General features: G+C 35.6%; 1 protein-coding gene across 2 annotated transcripts; it reads left to right on the top strand.

Moving 5' to 3' along the window:
* The first annotated feature begins 2 nt into the window (after nt 1-2).
* Nucleotides 3-21,387, top strand: LOC135691928 (dynein intermediate chain 3, ciliary). Of its 2 annotated transcripts, none has more exons than XM_065209932.2 (15): nt 3-110; nt 875-1,094; nt 2,087-2,248; nt 2,649-2,767; nt 3,578-3,720; nt 3,850-3,963; nt 4,716-4,820; nt 16,038-16,318; nt 17,000-17,053; nt 17,244-17,287; nt 18,161-18,296; nt 19,218-19,364; nt 20,192-20,283; nt 20,684-20,909; nt 21,179-21,387. In XM_065209932.2, the coding sequence occupies exons 2-15, from the start codon at nt 912-914 to the stop codon at nt 21,224-21,226; spliced, it is 1,854 nt and encodes a 617-aa protein (XP_065066004.2). In that variant the 5' UTR covers nt 3-110; nt 875-911; the 3' UTR covers nt 21,227-21,387. The 2 variants fall into 2 exon arrangements, with proteins under 2 accessions (XP_065066004.2, XP_065066002.2); XM_065209930.2 differs by having other exon boundaries at nt 16-110; nt 870-1,094.
* The last annotated feature ends 668 nt before the right edge of the window (nt 21,388-22,055 follow it).

The following is a 22,055-nucleotide window of genomic DNA, read 5'->3' as shown; positions in this document are numbered from 1 at the left end:
ATCCTAGCTCCCATATCGAGGTTTTTCAGATTGCCATGGAAACTTGCAATCGTCCTAAATTGTTGCAGTTAGTTTGTGAAATTGTTATGTCATTTCTAAATCCATTAAATGTGAGTATTGAACTTCTTGTAGTTAGAATAATTAAAGGACTTTCATGTTTTTATCTCTTTAAATACTCAACATAGGCACGGATTTACATCACCGATTTTTTCAGCGATTTTGCGTTGTTGGAGGGAGGAAGGAGAAACTTAAACCAACCAACCAATATTTACGAAAAAAGACATAAAAAACCAAAGTTATAACATAAGTTTTTAGAAACTACCTTAAACTCTACCAAGGAATTAGATGTAGACTCCTCTTAACATCAGAGTGACAGAAAACTAAAAACTTTGTTAGTTCTTTCCCCCACCAGGGATCCCCCACCAGGTTTGTTTTCGTTTTGCCAGTACAGTGTCACCACAGGCACCGCGGAGCAAGAGGGGGGCTGGGGGGGGCTTTAGCAAAAAATGTCAAATGTTCAGTACTCAACTACCAGTAGAGCCTCTTTTTATAAGGTTTTAGCCCCCCAGCTTTTTTTAGACTCCCCACTTTTCTCAACGCTCCGCGGTGCCTGCACCATACAGTATAATTAATCAATTATCGTTTATGAGAACACCATTTTTCAATAATAGATGTTTAGAATTTGACAGTTCTTTGCTTTATTGTTTCCTGATATTTTCAGCTACTTACTTGAAAATAAAAGCGTTTTTTCAAGGAATGTTATTGTGTTTTTTTGAAAATGCTCTCATAATGACATTTATTCAGCTATTTGCTTCTTGCTTATCCTTTACTGTACTTATGCAGCAAAATTGAAACGATGTATTTATCAGCTTAGGCTGGATTGCTCTTTGTAAAGAACCACAAATAGAAAAATGGAGATCGTTTACGTTTACACAAAGAAGAGAAGCGAGTTTGGAAGGCAATGCAACTTTTCAGACAGACCTGCAGAACTCCACTTTGATGTTGCCCCAGATGAAAAGCTTTTGACTGACTATATTGAAAGAAACCCATGCAATGTTGGCATCCAATGTGTTGCTGAAATGTCTGAACATGAAGTAAGTTGAATATATTTGTTTGTTTGTAATCTTATTTTATTTCGATATTGCTTCTAGCTATACATATATATTTGGATATATACACATACAACTAATCTAAATCAAATCTACTGTATAACAAACGAATATATAGAACATATTATAGAACATTTCAAGATATCGAACATATTATGGTTAAGGTTCTATTTTTATCAGATTACAGGAGACTGTCATAAATTCTTCCATCTTCTTTTAACTACATGGTTGATTTATTCCTAGTTCTCATTTTATATCAATGAAATAACTTATTTCCTTTTTCACCCAATGAATATGATTTCTTTCTTTAAAAAGCTACATAAAAATTTGTGCTACCTCTTTGTCATTGTTGTTTGAACTCTGTCATTTTATCCAAAAGTACACTCGGGGCATACAATCTATCAAATATACTTACTCTAGAACAATTTAAAAAATATAACTGTATACCTTAGAAGGAATTTTTACACAAGAGATACTGCAAAATATATTTTTACCATTTGGACCCTTTAGTATCAAAATCTACTTTGCAAAATATTTTGGTTGACAACAAGATTTTTAAATTTTATTCAACTGCAAAATTTATTCTACAAATTTTTTGACAGATCCACTAAACCCATTTAGGAGAAATATCCCATTGCAAAAGGAAATCCTAAAAATCAGAACAATTTTTTTGGCAAAATATTTATTTCTATATGATATGATGAATACAGTTAATTTGTTTATCAGCAAGCAACTAGCAAATGTATCACTGAACTGCACTTTAATTTCCTTAATTTTGATATTTTTTACCGAGGGCATATGTTGTTTTACCGACTGGCTAATGCAAAAACAAAGTTTGGAGTGGAATTCCACGTCATCAACCATGTGCTTGTACTAATTTTTTTTGCAATGCATTTGCCAATCAGGTTCACAACACATTTCCTCTATTTTTTAAAATATTTTCACCAGTCTCTTATGACACCTGATTAAATACTCAGGTCAACACTGAAAGATTTGAAACAGAAAGCAGGGGTATAAATCATGTTGAAGGAGGATGGCCTAAAGATATAAATCCTGCAGAGATTGAACAAACAACACGTTTCAGGAAAAAAATTGAGAAAGATGAAATGTACACAACTGCAATCCAGTCACTGGGAGAGGTTTGTCAAGTTTCAATTTTGATCCAAGTCATCAGCAAGTCTTATAAATTTATATTTGTCTTTAATAGTTCTTATTACTCCATTGCTTTTCATATCACTCTTTCATGTTGATTTGTTGATTTATTCATCAATTTGCTCACATTCAGGACCCATGGCTAGGGCACATACTCCCTTTGCATCACCCTGTTGGAATTTATAACTAAAGTTTTTATTTGTGGAAAACTTCCAATTCAATTTTTTCACATATCATATAATTATCTAAATGTCAAATATGGAACAATTGCTGTCTCATTTCAGCTAATCGTTTCATCTTAAACTGTAATAAGCTTTGGGTTTTTATTATAAAGAATGATGTTTTTTATCAAGGTATTTGATGTTTCATGTTTATTTCACTGGTTAGATTATGGAGCACACAATCCAGCAAAACAATGCCATTGATATTTATGAAGAGTACTTCATTGATTCATCGTTAGATTCATCAGCTGAACCACCATCAGCCAAAACCATAAATGTCTTCAGGTAAATGCGGGGCAATTTTTAATCATGTGATATCAGCCACGTATCTGCAGGGGGCACAGGGGGCTGTGCCCCCCAAATGAAAATTTTGACAACAGCTTGCCCCCTTTGGCTACAGTTTTTCCAAATGATATTTTGAAAATTTGGCATATTTATAATTCCATGACCTTGATTTTGTCCAAATATATCTGTTTGTTATATATCTGTTTTCTTGTTTTAAAGCCTGCCTTCCTCAGGTATGGCTCTTGCTCAAGTTTGCCCCCCCCCCCCTCCTAGCCGACACCTACAGCTACGTGGTTGTGTGATACTTTTAAATCTTACCTTGTTTGCATTGTTTGGGCTGTTTCAAGTTATCTGATCATTAAAGTTTTGGCAAAGTCAAAAGCAAACTCTTCTTCCAGGTATTTTGAATACAAATATATAGAATCTGCCCTTTAATATGTGTCCTGTGCAAATAGCTGCACTCAGTTGAAATAAGGACTGAAAATCATAAACTTAAGTTCTCTTTGGGAACTTGTCAATCAATATTAATCAATATTGGTCAAGACCAAAGTCTAAACCACTTTATAATAAAGGAACAATATTTCTTTGATGTTGAGAACTAATTTACTCAGTTTATTTTTACCTATAGGTGTCCTAATTTTTCTAGTGCCATTCATTCAGATGTTAAAAATGATCTTCCTTCTATTCGGTATTCCTTTTAGACAAGGATCTTTCTAGTAAATTTGGTCTTTTATCCCGTCTGCTAATCAAAGGAAATGACTACAATGAAAGTAAAATGCCACATATTTAATTTCTGTACTCTTTTTTCAGAGATCCAAACGAAGTGAAAAGAACAGCAACCAGCATATCATGGTACCCTGATGGTGCAAAGAAGCTGGCAGTTGCTTACTCAACATTAGAGTTCCAAAAGCATTCACATGAAACCTGTCTTGATTCATATATTTGGGATATAGGTATGTTGTGCTCTCTTTTTCTGTTTTGTATTCAAAGTGTTTTCATAGTGCTACCACTTCCCAGGTCCCTCCTCCACGACGAAATATTTTTTTTGAATTTATTTCTTTTAAATTTTTTTATTTTTGCAGAGAATCCTAATAAACCTGAGTATGCACTGAAGCCAGTTTCACCAATTGTCACACTTGAGTACAATCCAAAGGATGCCCATATTTTGGTTGGTGGGTGCTACAATGGACAAATTGGTATGACTATTGTTACCAACGCACTTGTTTGACAAGAATAAATTTAATTATTAAATTGCTGTATTTCAAGAATTGATTATGAATAATAACCAGAGTCGAATTTCATCGACAATATTTGAATTTTTTGAGCATACAAGAAAAAAGTGACTTTCACGCAAAGCGTTTGTGGAACACTCACTAAGCATGTACTGTGAATGTGATGCTGGTGTATTTCGTTTCTATAATTTTTTTGTGATAAAGAATGACTGTAGCAAATGTTTAAACCTTCTTCTCAAGAATATAAGCTTCTGAAGAAACCTTCGCTGAATTATCAATTTAAGCAAGATTATTAAGGCCCAATGAAAATTCTTCCAAAAAGGTGTTTTGTCAGTAATACCATACCATTATTAAAGATCTATTAAAGTGGATTAAGAAGCACACTTTTAAGGTGGATCCAGAAAGTAAGTTTGAAGAAGACCATGATGAAATGGAAGTGTTTAAGATTTTATAATACTATTTTACATCTTTAAGAAGCACTGAATCGCTTTTAAGAAAAGTTTCCACCGTTGCCTTCTATGATTACCAGATGAAAAAACATCTAACGCTTTGATCTATCGAGTTTTTAAGAAAGTTTGACTAAAGGGTTTGTCCATTTTCTTTTAAATTCTCTAATATCTCTTGGCTAGACTGCTGTTGATAGTTATTATTTGTTGATCTGTCGTTCTCTGTAAGAAGGCCATAAAAAAATATCTTATACTCTTTACTATTTAAAGGCTTTTGGGACACAAGAAAGGGACAGCACCCCATGGAAATGACCCCAATCGAAAAGAGCCACCGAGATCCCGTTTACAATGTTGTATTCATACAGTCGAAAACAGGTAAGCGCCATTCATAAATAGAAACCAAATAATTTTATTGTGTAACTTTCTATTTGATAGGAAAGTAGCTGCGATCTGGTGTTGTATGAATTGTCATTGTATTTGGACTCAATTTGATGTTGAATGGTATACGTAGTTCATCATTAGAAAAAAGGCGCCGTAAACCTTAAAAGCATCGAGGGAAGTAAATCCATAAAGCCTAAAAGATCATAGCCTTTTAATGCACTTACTAGTTAAATGTTAGGAAGTGATCATTCTTGCTGTTAGATGTAACTGTACTGTACTGAGATTTGTGTGAGGTTTGTAGATTAGATAACCCAATAGCTTATTCATAAATCTAGAAGTTTCTCAAAAAGTAGAGCAAATAATCAGGAAAGTTGTAAATGATTGTCTCGTTTTAATCTGGAACTAATCTTATGAGGTACTCTTGAAGCTTGCAAAGCCCATTATTAAATTGTAGCAAGGCCCCTCGCTGTCACCAAAGACTATCAAAACTAATTATATTGTTGCAAAGTTCCTAAGCTACCTTTTTTGCTTGCATGCATTGTTTTTTAACAATTCATGTTCACATTCAAGTTCATTAAGATTTGAATTCCACAATATACATTTCCACAGTTACCATTTAAAAAACAAGAAGTTTAAATTATAAGCATCTAAACGTTGCACTGGAGAGAAAAATTGAATAAATAATGCAAAAAGAATCGATGGGGTATGTTAAGTAAAGCGAATAATTTAAAGGAAGAACGCCGTCACTAGCAAGGTTTGTTCAGTTAAGATCCACTCTATTCACAGAAAATTTTCCTCACGTCCCAGAGATCAAAGTGAATTGCTCAGAAGTTGAATCTCCGGTTTTTGTTATAATGGGATGTGGAAAGGTTGTGAAAATTGCTTATTGTAAGCAGACTGGTTTCCGATGCTTGTTGTAAGCAGATAAGACTTAAGTTTATAACGAGACAGCAAAGGACACACATTAACAATCTGTGATTCCTTTCCTCGTCAGTTTTGCCACTAAAATGTCAACTTTTAAGTATCAATGCTCTTCTTGTGTTTAAACTGATATTGATTTGTATTTGCTAGACTGAATAGTTAAGAATTCGGTATGACGGATTTTCAAATATTTTTGCAGCAATCTTTCACCAATGTAGAATGTCATAAGGCTTTTTAATCAACTTTAGCTAAAACCTCAATTACCACCGAAATATCTTTTGGCTTTTCCATTCTTTCAAATGCTAATTACTCAAATATTCAATTTTAAAAATTATTTTTACAGTTTTATCTTTTCAAAGAACTGTCAGGTCCCTCTGCGTGTAACATTTTAAAATCATGGCTGGGCATCAATCTCTCTTAGAAAAGCAAGTGACTCTATTGGCCTATACAATCACTGCCAAAAGTCTTGGAACACTAACGTAGGTTTTCAAAGGCAAATTCAGCCATCCCCCTCTCCCCCTAGGAACAATGTTGATTTACTTTAGAAAAAAGAGAGGGGTTATGGAGTACGCTTTTTCTTGTGGATTGTTTGATATTTTTCTATACTTTCAACATTGTTTTGGGGGGAAAGGGGGGCGGAAGTGGTAGTATTCAAGAAAACAAATGAAAAATAGAAAAGCACAGCCCAAAGTGTTAGGTGTTCCAAGTAATTTTGGCAGTGATTGTCTGAATGGAAATTTGAAGCTTATCAGATACACTATCACATGTTATGTCTACCCATAGGTTTTCGATGGTGCTGAGTCCATTTACGGCATTTTCAGAACCGTACGTATTACTAATAAGGAGATATGGGGGTATTCTTTGTTTTCAGGGGCTGGGGTAAGCTACCCTCATAGAACTAGGTACCATGTTTCAAAAATGGTTTAAATTGAGAAAATTAAAATTGATTTCTGATCAGAATGGTCAAAATGACATTTTTAAATTATTTGAAACTTCATGGATATTTGAACATTAATAAAATAATGGGACAGAAGAAATACATGATTACAGGGTAGCAGCTAGTAAAATACTTGAAAAAAGAAAGGGTGCCATTTTAAAAGATGAAAGTCGATTTTTCTTTTGCATTTCTAAAATTGTAGAAAAAGTCTTATTTAAGAATTATGTTGGGTAGCTGCCATGATTTTACCACGAATTTACAAGCTGCCGCTGTCACAAGTTGTTCCCATGCATTTCACTGCCCAAATGGCAATTTTCAAGGAACATATCAAACTCGTAGAGAAGAACGCCGTTTTCCCCGCAAATGAGCTCTCAACAGGCTTATCTACGATTCCACGTTGGCCTTTAAAAGAGCTAAAATACAACTGACGTCCACTCATACTTCTGCGCCCTAAAATTCCAGTTTTAGTTGCACGCCAAGTAAAGGCTCCGTTTCTGCTTCCACTGTTTTGCCAAAATGCCATTGCAACCATGACTGTGCCTCCCTCTTTTTTATCCATAAAAGCGCTGGACCGATTATTTCAACAATAATAACTTGCTGCTTTTGTTTGCCTGTCATTTAGCATACCAAAACACATTTCATCACCCAATGCAAATTGCATCCTTGTCAGAGGCAAGGCCCCGCAAGCCCACTGTCGTTCACAGATATGAGAAACTGTAGACCGTACTGTTAACCGTGGAGGCTTTTTGCAGTTTTCTCTATGGTCAACAGCATTTTTGCCCCCAAATTTACCACAAAGGTGTGTCATAATTTAACTTACATGTAGGACTAAGTTTTGCATGAATTCCGTGATGAAAACGGCAAGATTTTAGAAAAATCCCACGGTTAACACTTGAAACGAGAAAAGATCTTGAGTTCTTGAAATTCCTTCTTCAGAAAAGTGTTAACCGTGGACATTTTCCTGCATTTCTGGAGTTTTGTAACTGGAATGAAGCTGAAAGGCTACAGACACCTGTAAAAACACATTGCACACATGCTGGCAAACTATCGTCTATTTTTATTGAACAGTACGATTTTTATAAACATTTTAAAAAGTGTAGACCGTGACTGTTAACCGTGGGCAGTAGACTTCTCATACTACACAGCATTCACATTTGGGAACGAAGGCTCTCCTAATTCCTCGCATACGTTGATAATGACGGACACAGAAACATAATTGACACACATTATTTTGCATTAGTGAGACAAAGAAAGAACAGAAATGAAGAGGGTAGGATGGGGGTATCTTTGAGCACTACCTTGTTGCCACGCGTAAATGCGAAGGAGCGTGCTTTCAATTCAAGTCCTGCATGGTTTTGGAATGTTTTGGAAGGGTTATGATAAATGAAGACGAGTCATTTGAATCTCCTACTAGCATTTTATTCAACATCATATAAAGTTACTTATTTATAGAAAAACCTACGTATTTCATCTTCTTCAATTAATAAATAGAGCCGTAAAGAACGGAAGTTGCTTGTAAAACACATTTCTTAAAAAGTTCTGCAGTGTACTATTTTTGCTTTTTACATGGTAATTTTATTCTATCCAATCATTCTGTGCTAAGGTTTGTTAAATAATGATAGTTGTGATGATATTAACAAAAAATTGAAGTATATCATTGCTATAAGAGAAAGCTGCAGAGTCAACCGTAGAAGCCCTCTATACAGGCCTCTCCCACCCCCACACCCCCCAAAAACTACATTGCGAGTAAATATTTTGAATTTTTATTTGCACCAATGAATTCAGCACCATCGAAAACCCTATAGTAAGACCAACTTCTCCTGTCATAACCATTGGTTTTCGAAATTGTCTTCAGACAATCACTGCCAAAAGTCTTGGAACACTAACGTAGGTTTTCAAAGGCAAATTCAGCCATCCCCCTCTCCCCCTAGGAACAATGTTGATTTACTTTAGAAAAAAGAGAGGGGTTATGGAGTACGCTTTTTCTTGTGGATTGTTTGATATTTTTCTATACTTTCAACATTGTTTTGGGGGGAAAGGGGGGCGGAAGTGGTAGTATTCAAGAAAACAAATGAAAAATAGAAAAGCACAGCCCAAAGTGTTAGGTGTTCCAAGTAATTTTGGCAGTGATTGTCTGAATGGAAATTTGAAGCTTATCAGATACACTATCACATGTTATGTCTACCCATAGGTTTTCGATGGTGCTGAGTCCATTTACGGCATTTTCAGAACCGTACGTATTACTAATAAGGAGATATGGGGGTATTCTTTGTTTTCAGGGGCTGGGGTAAGCTACCCTCATAGAACTAGGTACCATGTTTCAAAAATGGTTTAAATTGAGAAAATTAAAATTGATTTCTGATCAGAATGGTCAAAATGACATTTTTAAATTATTTGAAACTTCATGGATATTTGAACATTAATAAAATAATGGGACAGAAGAAATACATGATTACAGGGTAGCAGCTAGTAAAATACTTGAAAAAAGAAAGGGTGCCATTTTAAAAGATGAAAGTCGATTTTTCTTTTGCATTTCTAAAATTGTAGAAAAAGTCTTATTTAAGAATTATGTTGGGTAGCTGCCATGATTTTACCACGAATTTACAAGCTGCCGCTGTCACAAGTTGTTCCCATGCATTTCACTGCCCAAATGGCAATTTTCAAGGAACATATCAAACTCGTAGAGAAGAACGCCGTTTTCCCCGCAAATGAGCTCTCAACAGGCTTATCTACGATTCCACGTTGGCCTTTAAAAGAGCTAAAATACAACTGACGTCCACTCATACTTCTGCGCCCTAAAATTCCAGTTTTAGTTGCACGCCAAGTAAAGGCTCCGTTTCTGCTTCCACTGTTTTGCCAAAATGCCATTGCAACCATGACTGTGCCTCCCTCTTTTTTATCCATAAAAGCGCTGGACCGATTATTTCAACAATAATAACTTGCTGCTTTTGTTTGCCTGTCATTTAGCATACCAAAACACATTTCATCACCCAATGCAAATTGCATCCTTGTCAGAGGCAAGGCCCCGCAAGCCCACTGTCGTTCACAGATATGAGAAACTGTAGACCGTACTGTTAACCGTGGAGGCTTTTTGCAGTTTTCTCTATGGTCAACAGCATTTTTGCCCCCAAATTTACCACAAAGGTGTGTCATAATTTAACTTACATGTAGGACTAAGTTTTGCATGAATTCCGTGATGAAAACGGCAAGATTTTAGAAAAATCCCACGGTTAACACTTGAAACGAGAAAAGATCTTGAGTTCTTGAAATTCCTTCTTCAGAAAAGTGTTAACCGTGGACATTTTCCTGCATTTCTGGAGTTTTGTAACTGGAATGAAGCTGAAAGGCTACAGACACCTGTAAAAACACATTGCACACATGCTGGCAAACTATCGTCTATTTTTATTGAACAGTACGATTTTTATAAACATTTTAAAAAGTGTAGACCGTGACTGTTAACCGTGGGCAGTAGACTTCTCATACTACACAGCATTCACATTTGGGAACGAAGGCTCTCCTAATTCCTCGCATACGTTGATAATGACGGACACAGAAACATAATTGACACACATTATTTTGCATTAGTGAGACAAAGAAAGAACAGAAATGAAGAGGGTAGGATGGGGGTATCTTTGAGCACTACCTTGTTGCCACGCGTAAATGCGAAGGAGCGTGCTTTCAATTCAAGTCCTGCATGGTTTTGGAATGTTTTGGAAGGGTTATGATAAATGAAGACGAGTCATTTGAATCTCCTACTAGCATTTTATTCAACATCATATAAAGTTACTTATTTATAGAAAAACCTACGTATTTCATCTTCTTCAATTAATAAATAGAGCCGTAAAGAACGGAAGTTGCTTGTAAAACACATTTCTTAAAAAGTTCTGCAGTGTACTATTTTTGCTTTTTACATGGTAATTTTATTCTATCCAATCATTCTGTGCTAAGGTTTGTTAAATAATGATAGTTGTGATGATATTAACAAAAAATTGAAGTATATCATTGCTATAAGAGAAAGCTGCAGAGTCAACCGTAGAAGCCCTCTATACAGGCCTCTCCCACCCCCACACCCCCCAAAAACTACATTGCGAGTAAATATTTTGAATTTTTATTTGCACCAATGAATTCAGCACCATCGAAAACCCTATAGTAAGACCAACTTCTCCTGTCATAACCATTGGTTTTCGAAATTGTCTTCAGACAATCACTGCCAAAAGTCTTGGAACACTAACGTAGGTTTTCAAAGGCAAATTCAGCCATCCCCCTCTCCCCCTAGGAACAATGTTGATTTACTTTAGAAAAAAGAGAGGGGTTATGGAGTACGCTTTTTCTTGTGGATTGTTTGATATTTTTCTATACTTTCAACATTGTTTTGGGGGGAAAGGGGGGCGGAAGTGGTAGTATTCAAGAAAACAAATGAAAAATAGAAAAGCACAGCCCAAAGTGTTAGGTGTTCCAAGTAATTTTGGCAGTGATTGTCTGAATGGAAATTTGAAGCTTATCAGATACACTATCACATGTTATGTCTACCCATAGGTTTTCGATGGTGCTGAGTCCATTTACGGCATTTTCAGAACCGTACGTATTACTAATAAGGAGATATGGGGGTATTCTTTGTTTTCAGGGGCTGGGGTAAGCTACCCTCATAGAACTAGGTACCATGTTTCAAAAATGGTTTAAATTGAGAAAATTAAAATTGATTTCTGATCAGAATGGTCAAAATGACATTTTTAAATTATTTGAAACTTCATGGATATTTGAACATTAATAAAATAATGGGACAGAAGAAATACATGATTACAGGGTAGCAGCTAGTAAAATACTTGAAAAAAGAAAGGGTGCCATTTTAAAAGATGAAAGTCGATTTTTCTTTTGCATTTCTAAAATTGTAGAAAAAGTCTTATTTAAGAATTATGTTGGGTAGCTGCCATGATTTTACCACGAATTTACAAGCTGCCGCTGTCACAAGTTGTTCCCATGCATTTCACTGCCCAAATGGCAATTTTCAAGGAACATATCAAACTCGTAGAGAAGAACGCCGTTTTCCCCGCAAATGAGCTCTCAACAGGCTTATCTACGATTCCACGTTGGCCTTTAAAAGAGCTAAAATACAACTGACGTCCACTCATACTTCTGCGCCCTAAAATTCCAGTTTTAGTTGCACGCCAAGTAAAGGCTCCGTTTCTGCTTCCACTGTTTTGCCAAAATGCCATTGCAACCATGACTGTGCCTCCCTCTTTTTTATCCATAAAAGCGCTGGACCGATTATTTCAACAATAATAACTTGCTGCTTTTGTTTGCCTGTCATTTAGCATACCAAAACACATTTCATCACCCAATGCAAATTGCATCCTTGTCAGAGGCAAGGCCCCGCAAGCCCACTGTCGTTCACAGATATGAGAAACTGTAGACCGTACTGTTAACCGTGGAGGCTTTTTGCAGTTTTCTCTATGGTCAACAGCATTTTTGCCCCCAAATTTACCACAAAGGTGTGTCATAATTTAACTTACATGTAGGACTAAGTTTTGCATGAATTCCGTGATGAAAACGGCAAGATTTTAGAAAAATCCCACGGTTAACACTTGAAACGAGAAAAGATCTTGAGTTCTTGAAATTCCTTCTTCAGAAAAGTGTTAACCGTGGACATTTTCCTGCATTTCTGGAGTTTTGTAACTGGAATGAAGCTGAAAGGCTACAGACACCTGTAAAAACACATTGCACACATGCTGGCAAACTATCGTCTATTTTTATTGAACAGTACGATTTTTATAAACATTTTAAAAAGTGTAGACCGTGACTGTTAACCGTGGGCAGTAGACTTCTCATACTACACAGCATTCACATTTGGGAACGAAGGCTCTCCTAATTCCTCGCATACGTTGATAATGACGGACACAGAAACATAATTGACACACATTATTTTGCATTAGTGAGACAAAGAAAGAACAGAAATGAAGAGGGTAGGATGGGGGTATCTTTGAGCACTACCTTGTTGCCACGCGTAAATGCGAAGGAGCGTGCTTTCAATTCAAGTCCTGCATGGTTTTGGAATGTTTTGGAAGGGTTATGATAAATGAAGACGAGTCATTTGAATCTCCTACTAGCATTTTATTCAACATCATATAAAGTTACTTATTTATAGAAAAACCTACGTATTTCATCTTCTTCAATTAATAAATAGAGCCGTAAAGAACGGAAGTTGCTTGTAAAACACATTTCTTAAAAAGTTCTGCAGTGTACTATTTTTGCTTTTTACATGGTAATTTTATTCTATCCAATCATTCTGTGCTAAGGTTTGTTAAATAATGATAGTTGTGATGATATTAACAAAAAATTGAAGTATATCATTGCTATAAGAGAAAGCTGCAGAGTCAACCGTAGAAGCCCTCTATACAGGCCTCTCCCACCCCCACACCCCCCAAAAACTACATTGCGAGTAAATATTTTGAATTTTTATTTGCACCAATGAATTCAGCACCATCGAAAACCCTATAGTAAGACCAACTTCTCCTGTCATAACCATTGGTTTTCGAAATTGTCTTCAGACAATCACTGCCAAAAGTCTTGGAACACTAACGTAGGTTTTCAAAGGCAAATTCAGCCATCCCCCTCTCCCCCTAGGAACAATGTTGATTTACTTTAGAAAAAAGAGAGGGGTTATGGAGTACGCTTTTTCTTGTGGATTGTTTGATATTTTTCTATACTTTCAACATTGTTTTGGGGGGAAAGGGGGGCGGAAGTGGTAGTATTCAAGAAAACAAATGAAAAATAGAAAAGCACAGCCCAAAGTGTTAGGTGTTCCAAGTAATTTTGGCAGTGATTGTCTGAATGGAAATTTGAAGCTTATCAGATACACTATCACATGTTATGTCTACCCATAGGTTTTCGATGGTGCTGAGTCCATTTACGGCATTTTCAGAACCGTACGTATTACTAATAAGGAGATATGGGGGTATTCTTTGTTTTCAGGGGCTGGGGTAAGCTACCCTCATAGAACTAGGTACCATGTTTCAAAAATGGTTTAAATTGAGAAAATTAAAATTGATTTCTGATCAGAATGGTCAAAATGACATTTTTAAATTATTTGAAACTTCATGGATATTTGAACATTAATAAAATAATGGGACAGAAGAAATACATGATTACAGGGTAGCAGCTAGTAAAATACTTGAAAAAAGAAAGGGTGCCATTTTAAAAGATGAAAGTCGATTTTTCTTTTGCATTTCTAAAATTGTAGAAAAAGTCTTATTTAAGAATTATGTTGGGTAGCTGCCATGATTTTACCACGAATTTACAAGCTGCCGCTGTCACAAGTTGTTCCCATGCATTTCACTGCCCAAATGGCAATTTTCAAGGAACATATCAAACTCGTAGAGAAGAACGCCGTTTTCCCCGCAAATGAGCTCTCAACAGGCTTATCTACGATTCCACGTTGGCCTTTAAAAGAGCTAAAATACAACTGACGTCCACTCATACTTCTGCGCCCTAAAATTCCAGTTTTAGTTGCACGCCAAGTAAAGGCTCCGTTTCTGCTTCCACTGTTTTGCCAAAATGCCATTGCAACCATGACTGTGCCTCCCTCTTTTTTATCCATAAAAGCGCTGGACCGATTATTTCAACAATAATAACTTGCTGCTTTTGTTTGCCTGTCATTTAGCATACCAAAACACATTTCATCACCCAATGCAAATTGCATCCTTGTCAGAGGCAAGGCCCCGCAAGCCCACTGTCGTTCACAGATATGAGAAACTGTAGACCGTACTGTTAACCGTGGAGGCTTTTTGCAGTTTTCTCTATGGTCAACAGCATTTTTGCCCCCAAATTTACCACAAAGGTGTGTCATAATTTAACTTACATGTAGGACTAAGTTTTGCATGAATTCCGTGATGAAAACGGCAAGATTTTAGAAAAATCCCACGGTTAACACTTGAAACGAGAAAAGATCTTGAGTTCTTGAAATTCCTTCTTCAGAAAAGTGTTAACCGTGGACATTTTCCTGCATTTCTGGAGTTTTGTAACTGGAATGAAGCTGAAAGGCTACAGACACCTGTAAAAACACATTGCACACATGCTGGCAAACTATCGTCTATTTTTATTGAACAGTACGATTTTTATAAACATTTTAAAAAGTGTAGACCGTGACTGTTAACCGTGGGCAGTAGACTTCTCATACTACACAGCATTCACATTTGGGAACGAAGGCTCTCCTAATTCCTCGCATACGTTGATAATGACGGACACAGAAACATAATTGACACACATTATTTTGCATTAGTGAGACAAAGAAAGAACAGAAATGAAGAGGGTAGGATGGGGGTATCTTTGAGCACTACCTTGTTGCCACGCGTAAATGCGAAGGAGCGTGCTTTCAATTCAAGTCCTGCATGGTTTTGGAATGTTTTGGAAGGGTTATGATAAATGAAGACGAGTCATTTGAATCTCCTACTAGCATTTTATTCAACATCATATAAAGTTACTTATTTATAGAAAAACCTACGTATTTCATCTTCTTCAATTAATAAATAGAGCCGTAAAGAACGGAAGTTGCTTGTAAAACACATTTCTTAAAAAGTTCTGCAGTGTACTATTTTTGCTTTTTACATGGTAATTTTATTCTATCCAATCATTCTGTGCTAAGGTTTGTTAAATAATGATAGTTGTGATGATATTAACAAAAAATTGAAGTATATCATTGCTATAAGAGAAAGCTGCAGAGTCAACCGTAGAAGCCCTCTATACAGGCCTCTCCCACCCCCACACCCCCCAAAAACTACATTGCGAGTAAATATTTTGAATTTTTATTTGCACCAATGAATTCAGCACCATCGAAAACCCTATAGTAAGACCAACTTCTCCTGTCATAACCATTGGTTTTCGAAATTGTCTTCAGACAATCACTGCCAAAAGTCTTGGAACACTAACGTAGGTTTTCAAAGGCAAATTCAGCCATCCCCCTCTCCCCCTAGGAACAATGTTGATTTACTTTAGAAAAAAGAGAGGGGTTATGGAGTACGCTTTTTCTTGTGGATTGTTTGATATTTTTCTATACTTTCAACATTGTTTTGGGGGGAAAGGGGGGCGGAAGTGGTAGTATTCAAGAAAACAAATGAAAAATAGAAAAGTACAGCCCAAAGTGTTAGGTGTTCCAAGTAATTTTGGCAGTGATTGTAGCTCCTTTTTTGAAAATGATGTGGCCCAAACTTTCATTCTATCATGCATCATGATGTACTAACTAAGAAAATTTCACCTCTCCTGTAGAGTAGAAAAAGTTTTATGTTTTGTATTAATGTTTGAAATTCTCTCTATCCATTTATTCTTTTAATGCATGGTTTACTATTCCGCAACATTTATAGGTGCTGAATGCTTTTCTACAAGCACCGATGGGCAAGTATTTTGGTGGGATATCCGCAAATTGGGCGAGCCAACAGAATCCCTGAAGCTTGTACCGAACATTAAGGAGTCCTCGCGTCCACTTGGAGGCGTGGCACTGGAGTATGAGCCAACCATGCCGACGAAATTCATGGTTGGCACCGAGCAAGGCTCTGTCTTATCCTGCAACAGAAAAGCGAAATCAGCCAATGACAAAATCGTCGCTATTTACAATCAACACTATGGTCCTGTTTATTCTGTTCAGGTATGGATATTTTCCCCTGTTTCTGTTACTCGTTACTCATTTCTTTTAGTTTTAATCTCTAGCAAGCTTTTGAATGCATTCTTATATCAAATTGTTTTGCCTTAAACACATTTGCTGGCATGGAATATTTCATGGTTAATGCTTTTTCATCTGAGTTACTTTTGCAAGAACTTTTCAAACCACAGTTTCCTCTTTTTTGTAATTATGGTCAGTTGGCTATGGTACCTACTGTATATACTGTATTCTAAGTTGTATTAAGTTTCTTCAATTTTTATCCTTTATTTCTACATTATTTCTACATCATTTTTATCCTATTTTCCAATCGGGAGAACGTACTCTATCCATTTGGCAGTCAGTTCTACCTACAAAATGTTTAGTTATTTACTTCTATTCAAATTCGTCCTTGCTCTCGTCATTTCTATTCAAGTTCACCTTTTAGATATCTCTTTCATGTTTAGAACATTAATGTTGTATATTATTGTGAAAATACCTTTTTTGCTTTGCTTTTAAGATGTGTCTCGTATTTCAATGTTTAACATTTTACACTGGGTTTGTTTCTATCGACACTGGATTATGTAGCAATTTTTTTTATTTTTTACTATATCAAAGTTAACGTTATTTTATTTTTCTTGTTGCATTTGTTAATCGCCGTTCTTAATTCAAGTCATATTGAACTTTTAGAGAAACCCGTTCTTTCCAAAGAACTTCCTTACAGTTGGAGATTGGACTGCTAGGGTGAGACTTCCTTTTGCAACTAGTAATATTTTGTGTTCAGCTCTTCAATATTAAATTGCAGTGCCAGTGAATTTAAGCTTAATTCTACAAACATTTTGTGTATTTTTTTAGAATCAGCTTAGCTTTGCCAATGCCAACAAATCTCAAATGCTCTCCAGTGTAATTTAAGCTGCATGTCATTATTTTATAGATATGGTCTGAAGATATTCGCGAGTCTTCAATTATGTGGACAAAGTTAGTATTCCTTTTTAAACTTTCGTATGAAAAGGCATTCAACTTGCTTTGTTCTAGAGGGCATTTTCAAGGTTTTAGATTAAATATAATGATGTACATTGTTTTAAGTTCTTTTCATAGGTGACTGAAAATGCTTAAAATGTAATTATTTCTGAAAACGAAACCGCAAAATCTGCTACAAAATATCATAGAAAATACAAAGCAAAGTACGATTGAATGCTCACTGGATATAGGTCTAGATTCGTCGTTGTAATTCCAAGTTTCGAAGACTCTAATGAATGACGTTGTTATAAATAAAAAGACCTATTTACTGAGTAAATCGAAACAGGAAAAGCGGTACCAGTTCATTTCTTTACAAAAGGGAAAATTGGTTTTATTTACAAGGAACATTGCCTTTCAGCATTATTTGGTAAACTTGCATGATAGGGGAGAGGGGAGCTTTTAGAAATGGTACATCTAACATTTTCCAAGCATGTTAGTAGTTCTGGCTCTGTATTTTTTAAGTAGAAGATCTAAAGATATCTCAATTTGCTGTTAAAAAATTTTATGCTTTTCTTTATTTGTGTTCATTCTCTTTTGTATATTAATTTGCTATACATGATGGGAAAAGCCCTTTTGAAGCATCACTTACTCGTATGCTGTCGGAGAGGCTGGTTGGCTTTTCAAGGCATTTACAGGCTCAAAGAGGGGAGGAGGGGGGATGTTTTGTGATAAATTAATTTAATATCTTGTACAAAGGATACCTTTTTGCTGAATAATCACCTTATTAAAGCAAAAATAAAATCACAATATGCATAGTAATTTTAAACATTAGCAGCTATGTGTCTATAATTGCTGTCAGTTTGCATTTTGGACTTATTGTTTCTTCTGCAGGCAACATGTCACATATCTCACTGCCGGCTGCTGGAGTCCGGTCAGGCCTGCCGTTTTCTTTACAACACGGATGGATGGTTGCCTTGATGTTTGGGATTATCTTTTTAAACAAAACGATCCGACTTTGAGCATACAGGTAAACATTTGTCGTGTACGATTATCGGTCACCAAAGAAAGAATTGAAAACAGATTTATTTTGAGTAACAGTACAATGAAAATTATCACTTTGATTATGGTCTCGAGATACATAGACCAGCTCGGATAAGCTTATGACAAGCAGGTACAACAAGACTAAGAAATGAGAAAAAACAGCGGTTTGGTTGAAAAAAGACATTTTTGTTTACCCTGCTTCAAGTATTAAAGATTAAATAGTACGCAAACAGATAAAGTCATCCTGTAAAAACACACCTTCGTATCTAAGCTGTATTTGACATGTAATATATGAGTAAGGTTGATCGTAAATTTAGCCCTATTAATATTATACATGCTGCTACTTTAAATTTGCTTCTGTCGTCTTTCTCAAGACTAATGCTCTCCTCTTAATGCTCTGATTTGCCATACCTTTTCCGTAAATTCATTCATGATATATCTAGGATAAATTTAAAGTACCTTCAATGGTAATTCCAATGGTCATTCCAACTATTTAATTCCAAAATTTTCAAATGCTGTTTATTTTTAATCCCAATTTACATCGTTTCTTTAAAAAAACTTACATCGAGTCTAATTTCAAATCAGCGTATTTTCTTGCAGATATTTTGCTTCAGGACAACATCTTAAACTAACACCTCTGCCAATGTGTAATAATACTAATGACCAAAGCATAATAGTTGCAACTTGTGTAATAGCTAGAAATTTTCACTGTATATTGTTTTTTCACAATTATGCAGTCATACCTTAATGTATTTGTACGATTTGCTTTTAAGAAAAGGTTGCTGCACAAATTGTTCTTTGACAGCATTCTATTTACATTCTGGCTCTTTTTCATGGCCTAAATTTTTTTTGTTTCATGAGGTTTCTTTCGCGGGAGTTTCTTACAAACATAAATTTTCTTTGACAGGTTTGTGACGAAGCCTTGTATTCGTTAAGAGTTCAGGACCAGGGAAGACTTGTTGCTTGTGGCTCACATGATGGGACAACAACACTGTTGGAATTATCTGATGGTTTGCATAAGATGCTTAGGAATGAGAAATCTGCAATGACGGCTGTAAGTTTTATAAGATTAATTAGTACATGAAGAGGGTTTTCCTACATAAAAGCAGCCTTAATGCATCTTACATTACAGGCAGTTTTTTATTTGATTGGTTGCACGTTGGGCAATGAAATTTATTGCTATTGCATCAACATAAATGGGAAGCTCGTTGTAAACAAGTGGGTAAGAAATATGATGCGTCAAAAATTTTGGTTTTGACAAGCCAGAAAACGTAATGAATACAAGAGCACCGGATTTATGCTCGTAGGCCACTAACATTGAGCCATTAACATTGATTTGCCTGCTTCGGTCAAAATACAAATTGAGCCTATGATTATCGTAAAGGCTCTTACGCAACCGGCATGCTTTTCGACTATAATTCAAAGAACCGGCCTTATATCGTATTGCATGAAAATACAAAACACATTCAATTTTCTCAAGACAATACCACTAATGGGAAATTTCCAAAGGCCAATTGCTATTTTTAAGTGGTTTTTTTACATGCTCAATGTTCTTTTTTTGTTTTGATAGTGGAATTTTCATCACACGTATTTGATGCTAAAGAAAGACTGGAGAATCAATGTTCTTGAATGTTTTTAATATTATTTTGATTAATCGTTGCTATAAATGTTTTCAACACATTTTTAGAATTTTCATAACACCATTGATTATTTTCGTGTAAGTGCCCAAAACCAAATTAGATAGCGCTGAGAGCATTAAGGAACAAATTATGGTTTACCCATTTGTTAAACATCTTCAAGATTGACAGATTCAATATCAAAGTCCAAGCTATGTTTGTGACACTCCAAGTTTATTTTGCGTGATTTGTTGTGCTTTTTTAGATGTTTGAGAGAGAAACTCGTAGAGAGAAAATTCTAGAAACAAGACACAGAGAAATGAGGTTGAAAGAGCGTTCTAGAAGTCAGCAAGAAAAGTATGTTTGTTTACTTTGTTCGCAAATTCAACCTTGTGAATTAAAACTGCTTTGTCCTTCGTGTTAAAGTCATGGGTTTAACCTTATGATTAACAAACTCTTTATGATGAAAAATCTGTAGATTTGGGAATTCTTTGCCTCGAATGTTCCCAATAAAGATTGATACCTTTTTGGATGGCCTATTTCGTTTTTTTTTATTTAATTCAGTTTTTATCATCCTTCATGTCTCAATAATCTTAAGTCTTCAATCTTCTTCTCAAGTTATTAGATCATTGCTCCTAAAATGATTCTGTAGTCTTGTTTTGCTACTCTAATCAATTGATGTATTATTTCTACATTATTCTTTTTAATTTCATCACATTTAACGCTCTGACTGAGCCTTTAACAATTTGCTTATCAGAGAGGAGCCGGAGAGGCTAGAGGAGACAGATGAAGACTTGATTGAAAAAGCAGAGAAGGATTTCTACAAAGTAATTGAAGCGGAGAAAAAAACCCGTGAAACAAAGCACGCGGATGCTAATAAAGCATTGGAAAATGCAAAGAAAGCCCTTGAAAATGATACACTGCCGCAGGATGAAGACATTGTAGAAAATGCAGAAAATGGGCCTATCACAGAAGTGTCGGAGGTTAGTTTCTGTTTTAGATTCAAGTTTTGCAGCAAAACCAAGGAATGGAGAAGGAGAGTTACACGAGCCTCACAAGGCCAGCCTCCCTTGGCTGTGCTTGAACCAATCTTAAACAGAAGGGTTTTCGTCCGTCCTCGGGCCAATAAACTTTAACTTTCTTCCAAAAAACAAGTCATGGTCTTCTCCTCTCTGGAACAGATTTTAAGATCATACATATAATAACACGTTTTCCTGATATATCTATTAATTGGTTCGTTTTTCTCTCGTAGGAGGAACAAAAAGACTCAAATGATGAAAACGGCGATGTCGATCGTTAATGCGATGCTTTTTCAAGAGATTGCTTTTTTTGACTGAATATTCTACCGATCTTCATAACTTGTAACCTTGTAAATAAGCTGTTGATAAGTGTGTGCTCTGTTTAAAATGTAAGTCAAATTTGAGCACAAATGTTTGTTGATATATTTGTTGGTAGATGGAACTTCTTCGTTTATTATCGTCTTTCTGGCTTACTTTGAATTTCCAAGAAAAGGTACTATGCACTATTTATGATTGGAGGCCAGGGATGTTAAGGGCAAGGCTTCGAGTGTAGTCGTACGATCAAAGGAAGGCCAAGGAAAACAAAATAAATCTAGATACCACGCAGGTATTGAATATTTGATACGGTGCCAATTATTGAATAAATTAGCGAATCTTGCATGTATGTCTGCAATATTTTGAAAAAGCAGAACAAGTTTAAGCATAGTAGGTCCACTTCATTAAAGATACACTTCATTCCAGCCCATTTTATTTAGGCTACCACTGATCATAGCCTTGAAAATATTTATTGAATGATCATATGTTGTGAACCTGATCTGCTAATGCAATACAATTATCTATTTTACACGGGATCCAGACTGGATCTCACGATGGCAAAAATTCATTAAAGATACACTTCATTCCAGCCCATTTTATTTAGGCTACCACTGATCATAGCCTTGAAAATATTTATTGAATGATCATGTGTTGTGAACCTGATCTGCTAATGCAATACAATTATCTATTTTACACGAGATCCAGACTGGATCTCACGATGGCAAAAATTCATTAAACAAAAATGAAAAATCATGAAACAATGGTATTAACTCTAAACGTTTTTGTTGTAATAGC

This window comes from Rhopilema esculentum, chromosome 13, assembly GCF_057945365.1.
Source record: "Rhopilema esculentum isolate cy_ngs chromosome 13, ASM5794536v1, whole genome shotgun sequence".
Classification (NCBI taxonomy): Eukaryota; Metazoa; Cnidaria; class Scyphozoa; order Rhizostomeae; family Rhizostomatidae; genus Rhopilema; species Rhopilema esculentum.
This window is presented reverse-complemented; position numbering and strand designations above follow the sequence as displayed.

Excerpts from the sequence above, each read along its gene's own strand:
- LOC135691928 (XM_065209932.2), top strand. The coding sequence starts at position 912 with ATGGAGATCGTTTACGTTTACACAAAGAAGAGAAGCGAGTTTGGAAGG. Across the intron at positions 19,365-20,191 it reads AGAAATCTGCAATGACGGCT|ATGTTTGAGAGAGAAACTCG; the intron begins GTAAGTTTTATA and ends GTGCTTTTTTAG. Across the intron at positions 20,284-20,683 it reads TCTAGAAGTCAGCAAGAAAA|AGAGGAGCCGGAGAGGCTAG; the intron begins GTATGTTTGTTT and ends TTTGCTTATCAG.